At 36.4% G+C, this 17,599-nt stretch overlaps 1 protein-coding gene across 1 annotated transcript; it reads left to right on the top strand.

The window, feature by feature from the left end:
• The first annotated feature begins 299 nt into the window (after window positions 1-299).
• Window positions 300-17,284, top strand: LOC125867650 (probable AMP deaminase). The gene is made up of 19 exons (XM_049548208.1): window positions 300-880; window positions 1,094-1,266; window positions 2,125-2,326; window positions 5,492-5,670; window positions 5,805-5,856; window positions 5,977-6,104; window positions 6,235-6,414; window positions 6,523-6,590; window positions 6,713-6,855; window positions 7,232-7,293; window positions 8,603-8,716; window positions 10,480-10,620; window positions 13,784-13,936; window positions 15,150-15,203; window positions 15,281-15,391; window positions 16,188-16,361; window positions 16,429-16,509; window positions 16,932-17,030; window positions 17,170-17,284. The coding sequence occupies exons 1-19, from the start codon at window positions 403-405 to the stop codon at window positions 17,236-17,238; spliced, it is 2,661 nt and encodes an 886-aa protein (XP_049404165.1). The 5' UTR covers window positions 300-402; the 3' UTR covers window positions 17,239-17,284.
• The last annotated feature ends 315 nt before the right edge of the window (window positions 17,285-17,599 follow it).

Here is a 17,599-nt window from a genome sequence, read left to right as displayed (position 1 = left end):
ACCATCTCATCCCTCACCAATCGCCACCTTCGAAGCCGTTTACATATTTTATTTTCATAATATTTTACTAGAATATATATAAATATTCTTTGAATAATATTTCACTTACCCATTAACATTATAAAATATAAAAACACTTTCATTTGTCTTAGTTTATGTGACATATTCAAATTTTACGATAAATCAAACATCCTTAAAAGATATATAAGAAAACTATAGTAATATATTTTTTTATATCTCGAAATTTGAAATGTATCGTATATATATGGTATGCGGCCAATATTAGAACTTACAATAAAGCCAGGTTAACTTAACATAAACCTCAGGAAGTGAAACCCTATAAAACCCAAAACGCTAAGCACTCCCACAAATTCTCACTTGCTTGCTTCAACAAACCAAAAAATGTTACGCCCATCAGCTTCTCAAATGCACCTCGCCATAGCAGCATTCTTCGGAGCTTCCGTAATGGCTATTGCCGCCGTCTACCTCCATAAATACAGCGTCGACGAAGTTCTCGACCGCCTCATCAAGCTTCGCCGGAAACGTCGACACAGTCTCCCTATTTCCGATTCCGAACCGGAAGAGTTTGATTTCAATGAAGATGAGATTGAAAATGTTAACACTAGGAATGTGTACACCAGTAACTTATCGACTTCGATTGATAATATTGATGATGATGATGATTATGATGATAATGATGGTAATGTGTTGGGAAGTTACAGAGTTTCGTCGTCAATGCCTAATGTTCGTGTATCGAATGAGTGGATGCATGAGGATTCGAGTTTAAATCGGACTGATAAGATACTATCGTCGAATTCCATGGGGAGACTTAATTTGGTTCCTTCAACTTCATTTTCTCCTCGAAACAAAAGCAAGAGTGGTACGTGCTTTGAACTCAAGAGTTTTTGAATTTTATTTGTGTGATTGATAGCCAGTATAAGACTAGTTAATTTATGATGGATTTTTTACAATAATCACAATACGTAATATTATGAGAATATGTTGGGATGAGATGGATTGAGACAGGTCATATTTGAGGTGAAGATAGATTTGTGAGTATTCATTATATATTCCATACTTTGTCATATTGCAGGTGAAGAAAGAGTTGTGAGTAGCTTGAATCCGACAATGCGAGTGGAATCTGTTGGGAAGCCAATGACTTCGAAACTTTCAGCTGATTCTGTAGTTGAAGGTGTTGGCAACTCTAATGACGACAAAGGCGAGTTTGATGTTGCAGCAGAGGATGTTGTTTACTCTTACGAAAATGTAAAATTTTTGAACTGCTCAAATGTGAATTCTGACAAGCTTTTGCCATATGTATGGACATATATGCATATCTGAATATAATCTCATCTAACTTTCTCTTCCTTACACCCAATGGTGTTTTAACATTTAAATATTTAATTACTGACATTTAATGTTGATTAATAAAGCCTGAAGTTCTAGGTAAATGAATGTGAAGTTACACTTCACTGGATTTATAGGAGTAGTGTTTTTTATAGGTTAAGTAATTTTATTCAGAAAGAACCACAATGACAATGAGGTACTGAGTGTATTCAAGGAGTATATCATTGGTGTTGTATCAAAGCATTAAGTTTGTTTCTAACTCTCTGAATTTAGGTAGTGTCTCAGGTGTGTGTTTCATGTGGTTAAAATAATGGAGAAAATAAGAATGTCAAATTATTCTCTATATTGTGTAGCATGTGTGCATCAGTGCATGATGATGAGAATTGTTTAATGTATTTGCTAAACGAATACAAGAGGAAGAGAAAGAAAAGACTGCATATGGTATATGTCATCCTGACCAAATTGCTATATGTGCTGCTTCCAATCACCCTAGCATTCTCTCCAATTTCTCAAAGCTTCTGAGCATTATACTTATTATTTCTTCCTGCAGTGGATATTTAGAGTCTCTCATCTCGACCGATCAAATGTTAAATTGCATGTCATTAGTTTCACAAACATTTGATGATTATTTTATTCAGCTTATTGACTTAAGGTAGTTCAGCTGCATCGGATTGCTATCTTCCCACCAGCCACTATGGTTTTAAGATTAGGACAATTAGATATTTTAAAACTGAAATCGCTCATGAAGTCACTTCTTTTGCTCCCATTACTTTGTAGGATATCGGTCCAACCGAAGAAGAATTTTCTGTTTCTGCCTTGACTGAAAGTCATATTCATCTTCAGCATAAAACGGCCGTACCTGAGGCAAGATCTAACATTGATCATGATGTTGGAGAGGTAGACAAAGCATCTATGCACATTGTGGAAAATGATCCCAGTTTCTTCAACAACATTTTGCCCCTGCCTGCTACAACGCATGGTATTCTCATCTTCTTGTTCTCTACGGGTTTTAGAAGACCATCCTCTAGCAAGTGTTGCTTATGAATATCTCATAATAAATTATTTTCCTTGATAATCAAGGTGAAACATGTATAATTCGTAATACATCTGATTATCCAATGCACAACTATCATTGTCTCAACCCGAAATCCCAATAATCCTTATCTGACACCAACATGCTGCAACTACTTGTCAAGCTACCCGTGCTTTAACATATATCACGCATTCATAAACATTTAAGCCAAAATTGTTGTATAATCCAACAACAGTTGTGTATTAGCCAACACAATAACCCGGTCTACATATCTAAACAACTAAGGCCTAAGCCCATCAACTGACTTGGGAGTATCTAAAAGTACAAATGGGTCATAACCCGACAACCTGAAATAGAAAGGACAACCTGAAGATATCCTAGGTATCACAGAGCGATAATGGTTGGTTCACCACTGGAACAACTATCAAGTCTTGATTTTTTATTTATTTTTGATGAAGTAAGACATTTCATTAAAAAGCATCAAGCAGATGCGGAATTACAGAATAGGCAAAAGGGATTGCAGAGAGCATAAGCAAAAGTTGTTAGCTCCTGTACAATCTTCAAACTAGTACAAGTCTAGAAATTGTCCAGTGCTAAATACAGGGGTTAAATTAACCAACATCATAAGTAAACTTCTAGCTTTAAGGAGTCGTTTGGTGTGAGGTATAAAGTATAATAATCTCGGGATAAAATGTAGGATTATTTTATCCTGCGTTTGGTTGGAGGTATTAGATAGTCCTTGGATTATTTATCCCACCTTTTATACAATAGTGATGGGATAAGTTATCCCATATACATGGTGGGATAACTTATCCCGGGATAATTAATTCCAGGATAACTTGTTCCCAACCAAACGACCCCTATGAGAGTGGTTTGGAGTTGAGATCCCATCAAAACATCATGAACTATCAAGTCTTGATTATGATCAACCATGTAACCCACTGGTACTCGATTATGTCTTTGAAACAAAAGAAAGATAAGAGCAGTGAGTCATATATCCCACCAGGCCACCACCAAAAAGGGCTGTGGCGAGACTTTACAAAATAGTGAATAGTACAATACATAACGAATTTGCATCCTACAGTATATAACATCATACATTGTAACTCACAAATCATATTAGTCATGTCAGGTAACATCAAACACGAATATAATTAACATCATGAACTGAAATGAGCACTGCAGGGGTACATGTAAGAAATGCATCAAAGGCGTGTCACTCCCAAAGGGTCCTCCATGGTTATTGACTCATGAGGGAGGATCCCGTCCACATGCAATGGAGCCATGTATCTATCATACTAAAATATTGATCTCAAGCCATGTAATAAAATGCCCAATAACTATGTTGGAAATTGGAACCATGTATTAGACATGCTCAATGGTCATATTTGCATATACAATGTGAATGAGTAACTGAACTGTGGCATGTGACCCCCCATAGTCATAACATATAGTTCAAGTAATCCCTATATGCTTATATTTTTAGGACAAAACCCTTTTAGAAGTCAAATCTTAACTTACCATGAGTTCTTTTCCACGTTGTTTATCCTCAAAGTGTCCCGATCAATGCAAAAGGATGTTTAATAGTGTTATACCAATCTATTGTACCCATTTTGAAAATATAATCCACGATCAAAGTCAACCCAATTAGCAAACTTGGTCAACCCCGTGACCCAATAGTTTACAGATTACGAGTAGTCCAGTGAGTCCAAATATATGATAATGTTTCAATTTGTAGTAACTGGTTCAAATCTTTAGTTTTCTACTTCAGGAATTTAGGAGTCGGTTGGTTGCGGGTTAGAGAGGAGTTATTCATGTAATAAAACTAACAAAACTTTATACATTGCCAAGGAAATCAGGCATTTAGAAGAGGTAGGAGAAGATGTAGGGAATGGGATGTCGCTGCTCTAGCACTTATGTGGATCATATGGCGAGAGAGGAATAGAAGAGCTTTTGAGGGATAGCCTATTTCCCCTTGTTTCTGTTTGGTGCACCCATAGGATTCCTACATGTACAGATGGGTGGGTGTTATATATAGAAAACCATGTCCTCTTGTAAGGTTTTCTATTTTTGGTATACTTCTGTGTACGGGCTAGCTTTTGCCCTTCTCTAATGAAATTTATTTCTTCATCAAAAGAAAAAAAATGATCCCCACATAGAATCTAGCATAAGTTATATGATGTTTGGTTGGTTTTTTCCACATAAAACATAGCATTGGTGTCACAATATTAGGTTCATGTTTTTTTTTTTCTGCATAACTAATACATGTATGAGGGAATTTATATATCATTTTATGCTGGGTAAAAGATGAAATAACTAACCCCGCATAATTAATCCCTGCATTACTGATCACCACATAACTCTAACCAGCCACCAAATGACCCTTGGAGCTCAATACTAGAATTTCACCCATTAATCCTCTTGATTTGGATGCAAAAATCCACACATATCATGTAATGAGCTCTAAAAATGAATTAGAATTGTTACCTTTGGCTAATTAGTGATTACCTCTCCTAGAATAACTCAAATTTGTAGCTCAGAACTCTGATTTGTGAAGAGAAGTTGTCTGTCCCATTGCTCTTAATATACATACCAGGGTTTATGTGATCGCGGAACCCCTGCTACTATTGTGGAGTCAGATGAGCCGGGCTCTTGTCGCCATCACAGTCCCTGCTTTGCAATTGTGGATGAGGCTCTGTAAGCCAAGGTCTTACATTGCGATCACGAAGTTGTCAATCCTGCATCCTCGATTCCTCAGATTCCTCTTTTCCGTGTTTGCAGACTTGCTCTCTGTGATCACTGTTGTACCATGTCCAATTCTAAACTGATCCGAACAAGCCCGAGCCCCCTCGGGACTCATACCAACAAGTCATAAACAATTTAGGCAACATATAAATGCATTTGTTACATGGCTTGGTGCACAAAAACATAAATTTGGGAGGGGGTGGTCGGTTGTTATGATGTATTCTCATGCAATATTATGTGGTAAACTAATGAGGGATGTGTCAACTACTATTAGTGAGATCTCTCAAATTTAAGAAGGTTTTTGTGTTATTGTGATCTTAGTCATACTTAATATTATTCTTTCAATTGCTATCATTTCTTCTGCAGATCCTGGAAACGTCGAGGAGGAAGAAGTACTGAAGTTGATCCGTGAATGTTTAGATTTGAGAGAGAAGTATGTTTACAGGGAAGAAGTTGCTCCATGGATGAAAGAGACAATAAGTGAATCAAAAGCGTCAGATAAGAAACATGATCCATTTAGCTTTGGCCACTCAGAAGCATCTTCTGTGAGTTGTGATCCTCAACTCATTTATGACCGTAAAGGGTTTGATTTTTAGGTTGCCGTATTCTCAGTATCTCAAAGAATGGATGTTGTCTCAAGCACAATTTCTAATAATAATACTTCTTGGATTGCACGCAGCACCATTTTAAGATGGAGGACGGAGTTGTACGTGTTTATGCTAGTGAAAACGGTATGTTTGGTTTCAAAAGTGGAGCACATTTGATTGGATGTAGTAGTTTGACACTGTTTCATCATTAATTCTTGTCTGCCTTCTTCATGGGATCTTTACGTCTTACCTTGCATGTTGTAGATACGGAAGAGCTGTTCCCTGTTGCTAGCGCAACAACATTTTTCACTGATATGCACCATGTCCTCAAAGTAATGGCTGTAGGAAATGTTCGTTCTTATTGTCATCATCGTTTGAGATTTCTCGAGGAGGTGATGGGTTTGGCAATTCTCTTTAATTTCCCCCCTTTGTCCAATTTTGTTGATATCGTACATTTTCTTGATATTGTACCACCTGTTAATTCTCTTGTTTTTTTCATAGCATTTTCTTGATATGGTACAGAAATTTCGCCTCCATTTGCTCGTAAATGCTGATCGGGAATTTCTGGCTCAAAAAAGTGCACCTCATCGTGATTTTTACAATATCAGAAAGGTTGATACTCATGTGCATCATTCTGCTTGCATGAATCAGAAGCATCTTCTGCGGTTCATCAAGTCGAAACTGAGAAAAGAACCTGACGAGGTAGGAAAATTATTGCTTCCAGGGAATATGCTTTCACTTGCAGATTTCTGTGGGTATATAGGCATGCCTAATCTTTTGGTCTTAATCACATGAGTCTTCGCTAAACAGGTAGTCATATTTCGGGATGGACAATATCTTACACTGAAGGAAGTCTTTGAGAGTTTGGACTTGACAGGGTTTGCATCAATCTCCCCCTGCTCTCTTTCGTTTTTCTGCATAAGTTCTAATATTCTGCTATCTGTGCCCAGGGTGGGAGGTCCACTATTTATTCTTTCTCTTCTAAGCACTTTATTTGCAGGTATGATATGAATGTTGATCTATTGGACGTACATGCTGATAAGAGTACATTTCACCGGTTTGACAAATTCAATCTCAAATATAATCCTTGTGGACAAAGCAGACTCAGAGAAATCTTTCTAAAGCAAGACAACCTTATCCAAGGTGTGTTCCTTGAAAACACAACTTCTAACAGTGAATTACCTATCCTACAGAGTTGTCATTTGACATCACAGTTCTAACTTATTTTCTTCAATTTTATCCTGAAACTCCTGTAACACAACTGTCATAAATAAAGCATATGATATGAATTTTATTTGGTTTCCATTGAACACATTCTGCAGCAGTTAACTTTAAATTTTGTTCAATTAAAAATCTCTGCAGCGAGTAATTTTATTTGGAACCTCCATCAAAGCAACTGTTACCATACTGTTAAAGCTGCACTTTCTTTTTTGTTGACAGTTGCTTGATGACACCTAATTATTCTTTCGGTAACAGTCCACAATAAATTTCTTCGTTTTCAAAATATTGTCTTATTCAGGACGCTTCTTGGCTGAAGTCACTAAGGAAGTCTTGCAAGATCTTGAAGCAAGCAAATACCAGGTACAACAACATACCTTAATCAGTATTGTGACGACTTAAGCATGTGCAACTCTTTATTCCTAACATGAAATGTGTATATTTTTTTAAAAGCTGAATACAATACCATTTTACTCATTCAGTTGTTGCCCCAGTTTTCCTGAAATTACTGAACAACGATCAACTCTACATACTTCTTGATAAATAGAAGAATATTACGTTAAATGCTGTGAGACTACTAAAAATCTTACTTCGCTTGACCTTGTATATGGGAGAGCTTACTGTCATTGATTTTGAAAGGATAATTTGTGCTCTGATTGTCTTGATTTGAACTTGACCTAATAAGAGCATACCATTTGCAAGAGCCCAAACTGCTGCAATTATGCCTCATTGAAGTGTGATTCCCACATCTAACAACAACTTGTTGAACGGATTGGATGACCAAACTTGAAACAAGTTGACTGTCAAAGTTAGATTAGGATAATTAACTAGACAGGGAGAATTTGACACAAATGGCTTCTTTTCTGGAATGGTGTATGATTCAACTGTTGTTTGCAAATATATGACTTCTGCTGACTGAATATTTGCTCCAATCTTTATCTCTTTGCCATGACAAGCTGTTCATGAGAAATTGGTTCTGTTATCGAAGTCTAATTTTGTTGCTGTACTCAGAAGTACCAGATTCATAATTGTCAATCTGTTGATGTGCAACTTCTTGTTTATCCGGGAATTTTCCTGGAGCTTCATGCTGATTGGAAATTATTGTTTGTTTTTTGTGATTAGAAAAATCTTTAGTTTTGTTTGTATCTTAAGATTTTTTTGATTACGGGGTGTTCAGGGTACCTTCTACCTCGCAAATAACTCTATCCACCAAGGTTTAGAAATATGAATAGAAAAACCACCAAACTACTACTTCTTTCTTCTCCTCTTTTTTTTTTCCCCCCTCTTTTGCATCTACTGGGGTATGAGTCCCAGTCTCTCATGGTCCATCCCAGTTTCATTGACCTCTAGGAACACGCTTGGCTACTTTTTTTTTATGTTTAAATTGCTTGCTGCATGTGACTGTAGTTCTTGCAACTTGTGAGAATGCCGTTTGATTGGCTTAGGCAGTTTGTAGCCCTCAAGAGTGAAACCTGCTTCAAATATGACCTATGGGTACTTAATGATACTTTTAAGATATAACATGTAGCTATCACATTAGCATTTGTCTCCTGTTTTTTTATTCTAGGCTCTGATTGTTAATATACACCTTATTTGCGGAGTACTTCTTTCATAGTTCAGTATGGGGACAATTTGCCGTTTTAATGTATGACAATCCTTTCTTCTTGAACAGTTGGCTGAATACAGAATCTCCATCTATGGAAGGAAACAAAGTGAATGGGATACACTGGCTAGCTGGTTTGTGAACAATGAACTTTATAGCCAAAATGCAGTATGGTTGATTCAGGTGGGTGTTATGCTGATCATGTAATATTTGTGTAAATTAAGCCTTTTTTTCATTTTATATTCTCTTATTTGACTGGACACAGAGCTTAAGATGTTGACCTTTTTATTCTACTAGCAGTATATTGAAGTAATGGGTGAATATTGAATGCTTATTTTATAGTGAAAATATTAGTTCAAAATTTTAAATTTGAATTGTTAGAACTTTTGAAAGTTGTATAGAACAATATTGTTCACCGTAGATTTGGAGTTTTGACACCTTTGAAGTTAGGTCACGATCTACTTGATTGAATATGATGTCCGAAATTCAAATTTTTCTTGACTTACTCCTTATTACCAAGACAATTTAATTTCAGAAGCTTCTTTTTTTATGATACATCACTATCCACTATTGGCCATTCTTCTCCACTTCCATTTGTTGTGGTTGCAATAGGCTTGTGTTCTCTGTTATTTTGGTGCATGTTTATCGTTATCACAGTATTATATTGGTGATTCTCTTCCGTTTCTGGCCCATTTCATGACGTGCTAATGCCTACAAGAGCGTTTTTACGTTGAGCGAAGGGGTGTCAAGCGACATCCCTTCCTCAGAAAATTTTACTAAGTATATAACAAAATGACCCTATGTGATAAAACTTATTAGCTGGTGCATTGGTTTGCTGGCAGATTTTGTTGTTTGAGGTTGGGGGTTCAAACCCCAATCAAAGCATATTTTTTGCAAAATATATCTTACTTAAGCTTAAAATTGTGGTTAAATAGAGTTGAACTCAAGAGCTGTTCCAACTTAATAATATAACCTACTTATATCTATGATGATAATTGAAATTTTATCATTCCTTCCCTAAAAGTCGACACTGTTTCCTAAAAATTCTGTGTATGCCACTGAATGCGTATTGCTATCACATGAAAAAGAGATTGATGGCTGGAGAATAAATTGTAAAATTGATAGCACCCTATCGCTACTATGTTAACTTGGTTTGCTTTTCATTTGGGCTACTGTCCTTACCACCTTCATCACCTACACAAATATGATAAATTACATGAGGATTACACATTTCTAAAAAGTTAGAGAATTCTTAGCTACGAATACTTGCATAAACATGTATAGGACCTCCCATCACTTTTTCTTTCCTATTTTGCCTTGCGGACACATTGCTCTCCATATCACTGCCAGATCCATCCCTTGCTTTGAAGACTCTCCTATTTGTTACACATTTCTGTCCTCACGTTTCAATATAGAAATGTGTTAGGTGGGTTGGGCATATTCTAGAAGTTTTTCTAGATGGCATTGATATTTTTTTAAAGTATAAGCTATTTATGAAGTGCTTAAGTGGAGGACCCAATGGTTGATGCTGGTAGCATGGTAATGGTGACTAACTGAGAGCATGGTTTGCTTAGTATTTGGTGTCGGTTTGATTGGTTCAGACATGATGTTGGAATATTTAGGAATTTGCTTGATAAAGTGAGCACCAAAATAGACTTTAAATGCTGAATGAGATAAACTTTCCTTTCCCATATGGGAATCTGGGTGAGGGAAAGAGGAAGAGGTAAGGAGGAAAGTAAGCGGATGTTTGGTGGATAAATGATGGGGCTGCTGCTCTGCCCATGTGCTTCTAGTTTACGTCTTAGGGCAGCAAGTTCTAAGTTCTACTTGAATGTAATAGTTAATCACAAAATCAATTCTCCTAGTTAATTTAGATCCTTTCAGTGATTATGTCATTATATTTGCTTATGGATATATGATGCATTTCTCACTTTTACACTTTGCAGCTCCCTCGGTTATACAATGTGTACAGGAGTATGGGAACTGTCACGTCCTTCCAGAATATTCTAGATAATGTGTTCATTCCACTATTTGAGGTCACAGTTGATCCAAAGTCTCATCCTCATTTGCATCTGTTCTTAATGCAGGTATGTTTCTTTTCTAATCTTTTATAGTTACGTTGTTTACCCTAAACACCAAAGCTATATTTTGAAATTTTCTGATTTCTCTTTTATAATCTGTCGACTTCAATTTTGTGCACTGCAGCCAATAAACAGCATTTCCTTTGCCCCTCATTTCTTACTTTAATCTAAAAAAAATTTGTTCTTATCTGCCACAAATTGTTTTCCATGAAGTTTGTCCAAGATAACATTTGATATGGACCTGCAAGAAACCCATTAGGGATTACTGCAACCTTTCAATATGAATCTTGGGAACAAGAGTTTTAATGAGTGCAGCTATGGAAGTACATATATGTATTTTTGGTTTTCCTGTATGACTTATGTGGTTCTCTGTGATTTCTATTTCTTGGGATAAGTATACATGCATCTCATGTGCCCAAATGTATGTTGTGGCAATTGCTTGCTTAACAGCTAAACTGCATTGGTAAAGTGCTTAGTTTAATATAGCCATGAAATCATCCATGATGCATCAATTAGAATAATTACTATTGGGTCCTTTAGAGATGGTCTGAAAACTACTTCTGACTTTCAGGTGACAGTTTCTTTTTCGGAGGTTGGCAATGTTAACAGTCCTATAAATATTAAATAGGATACATTGTTGGTCGATCAAGTAATTCAAAGTTAGATTAGATGTTGTTCCTGTCTAACAAACTTTTCAGAAACTTCTTCATCTAATTTGCCTTTGTTGTCTTCTAGGACCTCCACCCTTAAACTAAAATAAGCTTGTAATTGTTGTTTGGAGTCTGTGACATGCACTGTAAGACCATATTTTGTTTTGACCATTCTGGATGTGTTCCAGTTTACTATTAGTTCCTTTGATTTAGTGATATGTTGTGGCTGGGGAACTTGATAAAGCTAAGGAACTATTTACTGACATGATTGTCAATGGGCAGTTGCCCATTGTGTTTACCTACAATACCATGATTCATGGGCTCTATAGGAGTTATGACTAAGAAATTTGATGAGGCTGCAATGTGTTTTAAAAAACCGAAGCGATAAAACATCAATTTAATTGGTTTGGTTTAATGATTGAATAAACGACTTAATTGGTTTTCTTTTTAAAAAAATAAAAACTGAACGGTGAACACTCCCACTGCCAACTATTGCTAACAGAAACATTGAATAAATCTTTTTCTGCATTTTGATTTTAGGTTTTTGATAGTCTCTCATGCCTCAAAATTGGGCAAAGGTTTTACATAGTGTCCATAAAAAATCTATTACCATTTTCCTACACTGTTTTCAATTGGATGGAACCTTTTTGCTTCAAAGCTCACTTTAATGCCATTATTTTTGAACTTTTACCTCTTTCATTGACAATATCATTAAATGAGATACCTTAAAACATCCATCCACCCTCACTTAGATGAACACCTCGTAACCAAGAAGTTCTCCCCTAATCATGATACAAATCATAAGCAAGGTGTGTGTAGAAGAGCTAGATATTATATTGATCCTTTTCCTCCATATCTGCTTTAGGCAAAAGGTCCGTTGTTTGAGTCTAGAAATTCTTCAGACCACAGAATGTTTGACAAGTAATATTTGATGTTGATAATTGGCAGTTCTTGTTGCTGAGTCTTTTTTTTTTTTGATAAAGATAATGTTGTATTCATCAGCATTAAGGATATGCTGGAGACCTCCAAAAATTGGTTTCCAACAAAAGAAAAAAAAAAGGCTAATAGATTACAAAGTGCCTATAAAATCCAAAATTTGTGCAGCTTCTTCTATCCCTTCCTCTTTACACCAAAAATAAAAAGTAGTCAAGCAGTTCCATTTGACTTTCTCTATTGAATTAGCTTTGTTATCATAGTATGTGCTATTTCTTTCTTTCCAAATACACCACCAAATGCATGATGGTATTAAACTCCACCACTTTTTCTTAGATTTTCTCCCCCCTCTGCTGATCCAGCAACTAAGTAGATCTGCTGTATGCTCAGGCATAAGCCATTCTGTATGTGTTAGTCCCAAAAAATGGTTCCACAATTGTGTTGTCACTTTGCAATGGAGGAACAAATGGTTGTTGGTTTCCTCAGTCTCATTACAGAGAGAGCACCAAGAAGCAATATAGAAACCCCTCCTTTTCAATTTCTCATGAGTGGAGCATGCTCTTCTGGCAACCAACCAGGAGAAACACTTTACCTTGGTTGGCACCTTGTTCCTCCAAATCTGCTTCCAAGAGCCAAGTTTACCACCTGGATACTCATTCACCTTCTTAATATATAGCTTGTTAACATAAAGGCTTCCATCTCTAGAGTGTTTCCATATGATAGAATCTTTTTCTGCTGATAACCCATTAAAACCATTGAGAACATGTTGCTGAGTCTTCCTTCAAGGGATATGAAAGAAGATAAATGCATCCCCATTGGTGCATCTTATTGGGTTTTTTCTCCTGATACTGTTTTTCATTCATCATTCCTCTGTAACTAAAGTTGCAACCCGTTTGGAAATAGCTTAGTTCCCTTCAGAGTCTACTTTCACTTTTCTGAGGGCAATTATCCGATGTCAGCGAGGTGCAGCCTGCAATGTGCTTATGGTTGTGCAATGCCTATGAATATTTGCCTCTACGCCTCTATAGACACAGTTGTATACGCTATGTGTTAAGAAAAACAGATTGATATTCTCTGATAACCGAAAGTTGTACTGACGGCCAAATTTGTCAAGTCCTATCGGAGATAGACCAATATCATTTTGTTATTTGGGTTTTATGCACCTATCAGATGTGAGGCTAAATGCAAGCTAGCTTTTAAGTGCCAGTATTTGCCAACTCTGACTGGGTCCCCTGAAACTTTGAGGCCTGACTATTCTGAATGCATTATCCCTAGTCATCTTAAACTATTAATCTGTCCTCTTCTTGTCAATAATTATTATTATAGGTACCATTTGCTTTGAGTTTCGGTAGTTTTCTTTTTCTAGGAAACAAGTTGAATCTACTTTAGTTTTTAATGTTATATCTTCATTTATGTGTAGATTATTCTTTCTAATGAAGGCGGCCATCCTTTTCTATGTTTCTTGTTATTCACTGCTAGAATGCCATCATACAGGAACCAATTTATTCAATACATTCTGTGCATGCATAGTATTAGAAAATTTTAGCCAATTGAAGTAGCCTAAAGTTCTATTATTTCCCGGACAGGTAGTAGGTTTTGACATGGTAGATGATGAAAGTAAACCAGAGAGACGTCCTACCAAGCACATGCCGAAGCCTGATGAATGGACAAATCAGTTCAATCCAGCATTTTCTTATTATGCGTATTACTGTTATGCAAACTTGTATACACTCAACAAGGTCAGTGGTGCTTCACGATCCCAAATATTAGCAGGACTTACATTTGCAATGTACTCATCAAATTTTGTCCTCCTTTGCTGCCTAATTTTGTTCCAGAAAAATTATCTATAGCAGTAGGTGGTTTAATTGAAGTACCTTAAAATCAAAAGTCAGAACTGAAGAAAGTGACTGTCCTAGCAACGACGATGGAGCATATGCAGATTTAATCTATTGAATAAATTTAGTTAATACCAAAACTTCTTCTTGTTGAAAACTCAAGAAATAAGTGAGAAATTCGAATCCAATTTGACTAAGACATTTAGTGAATGCATGTACAGAACAATTCTATACCCAGATGGTCACTCTACATTACCTGCATCCTTTGTCCTATTTTATTATCCTCTTTTTTCTTTTCATCTCTTTTCTCATTCTTCTTTCTCTCTGTTTCAAATTTGTCCATGAGCAAACTATATTCTGTGTTATTCATTCCTTCTCAATAAAAAGAATAAATGTTCAAGATGTCACGGGTTTGAATCCTACTGACCAAAGCTTGATATTTAAGTGGTGAAGGGTAGAAGAGGGGCGATCAATTATCCACCAGGTTTCGGACCGTGGCCAGTCTCCCTCAGTGATTTCTTGGTTATCAAAAAAAAGAAAAAAAGAAAATAGAATAAATCTTGTCATTAAATTGATAGTGCAAGAGATGTTTATATTTTTTTATTTTCTGGACAGTTTCATGATAAAGAATTCCAATCAAGTTCTTTCAAATTAAAGTTGGTTGTTCAGTAACTTAACAAAGACTAGGAGTTTAGGTCAAGCTCATAATGGGCTACCTAACGAAGATACCAGCGGCCAAGAGCCTTGAGGCTTTCTTTGCTTCAACCACACATGCTCTGAAGTTCCCACTTCCCCCACATGAGTTCTAAAAGAAATTTTACTCCCCAGACCCACAGAATTCGTTTGTGTGCAACAATTCCCTTAACAATCTTAGCTAGAAGCTGAAAAAATAAACAACTCCACTTTTGAAGGAAATTTTACAACTTTATCATGTGATGTTTATCAACCTCTTTTAGTATTTATGTTTGCTAGCATACATTGAGCTTCTTCCTGTCTACCATCGCCCTTTTCTCCGTGTAAGGTAGAGAACATCTTTTCTAAAAGATTGTGTGGACTGTTGTCTTTCTTTCCAGAGCAAGATTATATCTTATGTACTTATTATTTCTTATGTCCTTAGCTTCGCGAATCAAAAGGGTTGCCAACAATCAGATTAAGACCACACTGTGGGGAGGTTAGTGTTCGCTTCAGCTGATTTTTTTAGTTAGTTACAGACAAGTGCCCCAAATTTATGCTCTCAAGTTAATACAGGCGGGTGATGTTGATCATTTAGCTGCCGGATTTCTTTTATGTCATAACATTTCTCATGGAATCAATTTGCGGAAGACCCCTGTACTGCATTATCTTTACTACCTTGCTCAGGTACTTCTCCTCATTACCTTTACCTCATTAACTGATTTATGCCAGTGAGCTTTGTTTAGATCTATTTTTGAATTACCTGCAATTAGATGACATTACTAAATCATTTAGGGTGGTCTAAGGAAGATTGTATTACACATGCGTACAGTGGAAGGGCTGTAATGACCTTTTGGGTGCTTGTTGAAGTTTATGAAGCATTGCTAATATGATTAATTTCAAAATATAGAGGGTGTAAAAGAGGGATTCACACACTGGAATGAGAACCATTATGAGGAGAAAGGATAAGAAAAACGTACGGGCAATTTAATGTACTAGTGTTGTATACAAGCTGTCAATCGAGGTGTCAAATTATAGAGTAAGCAAGTTTATCCATAGACTTGAAAAAGAAAATGTTTCTCTAGAATAGCTCCCAACTGTTCTTGCTGTATTGCATGTCCACTTTGTTGCACATTCACCAGCAGTTTTGCATCTAGCTTTGGCCTGGGACCTTTCTTCATCATATTTCTCTACTTTCTTGAACAAATCTAATAATTTTTTTTATTGATATACACTAAGATAGCAGTAGGTGTGCAATTCAACTACATTTTATTTATTCAATATGCAGCTTGTTTTATATGTACAATTAACTTCCCATAAATTTGGGTCCATCTGACGATTTGATTCATTATTATGTTACATTTGTAATGTTGAGCTATGCAGAGATGCAATCATATTTTACTACTCCCCCCCCTCCCTTTTTTTTTTTCCCCCTTCCCCTGTCTATTCACTTTATTGTCACCGTTTCTGTAAAACTATTCAGGTTGGACTGGCAATGTCTCCCCTGAGCAATAATTCACTTTTCCTTGACTATAATCGGAACCCATTCCTTATGTTCTTCCACCGTGGCATGAACGTCTCACTCTCTACTGATGATCCCTTGCAAATCCACTTGACAAAAGAGCCCCTTGTGGAAGAATACAGTGTTGCAGCTAAGGTCAGTCCATTTTTTTTTTCCAATCAGTAAAATATCAACATGTCCTTAACCAACTTATATTTTTCAGGTATGGAAGCTGAGTTCTTGTGACCTTTGTGAGATAGCTAGGAATTCAGTCTATCAGTCAGGATTCAATCATGCAGACAAGGTGAGCGATTACAGCATTCAGGCCAAATTTATATGCAACTCTCTTAGAAATCTTGTGTGTGGCCTAATTACTGTTTCTTTGGCTGAAAAATCACAAATTTACTGGTAATTATAACTTTATAGCCGTGGTTTCTCATAATTCTGGTTCTTGAACTTCGTTGATGTCTTCATTTTGTTTCCACTTTTGTCTAATTTCACATCTCTGAGAAACTTGTATTTTATTTACCTAGCCCGGAAGTTGACGGTGATTGAAATTCAAGTAACATAGGTTTAGAGGTTAATGGAAGTGCTTGAGATGCAACTTACTGCATCCTTACATATGATGATGAGAAGGAGGTTTAGCTTATTCATGGTTAAAGGGGTATTCTGTAGAGCAGTTAGTAACCCTAATGCTAATTTTACTTCCTATGGTAAATGTTGCAGAGGCATTGGCTTGGCAATAAATACTACAAGAGAGGTCCTCAAGGAAACGATATTCACAAAACAAATGTACCCAATACGAGGATTTCCTTCAGACATGAGGTAAGCTTTGCTTGTGCTCCTTTTTATCTTTTATCCTGCTAAGATGATAACTTGCAAGATGTTAATGTTGTTGGAACTCTGAAAGTTGCTCGTAGAAAATCAGAGTAACTAATATAAAATGACGTCTGATATACTGCAGACATGGAAGGAAGAGATGCAGTATGTTTACAGAGGAAAAACAATCCTTCCTGAAGATGTAGAACATTGATCAAAATGGCATCAACAATCTGTATCCTCACTGGGGAAACATTCAGGTACCATCCTTGTTTTTCACTAATTGTTCCCAAAAAGAATGACGAGTAGTGTGTTGACGTTGCTCACTGTTTTCATTTGCTTGCACAGATATCCAGAAATAAGGCTCCTGAAGTGGCGAGGTTTAAGAACAGAGTTAAATATTGCTGGTTAATTTATGCCTCGGTGGAAGCATGTTTGTTTTTACAGGTCTGCTCACCATCATGGTGCAAATTTAATGCCTTCATTTCTAGTTGTACTAAATCTTCACTTGGTGGAGGTTTAGGCAAAATCATAAGAATGTAACTGGCTCATTGCTGCAATATTCTTGTAGTAAT

Source organism: Solanum stenotomum, chromosome 6 (genome assembly GCF_019186545.1).
Source record: "Solanum stenotomum isolate F172 chromosome 6, ASM1918654v1, whole genome shotgun sequence".
Classification (NCBI taxonomy): Eukaryota; Viridiplantae; Streptophyta; class Magnoliopsida; order Solanales; family Solanaceae; genus Solanum; species Solanum stenotomum.
Note: the sequence above shows the minus strand (reverse complement) of the source record. Positions and strands in the feature narration are given on the sequence as shown.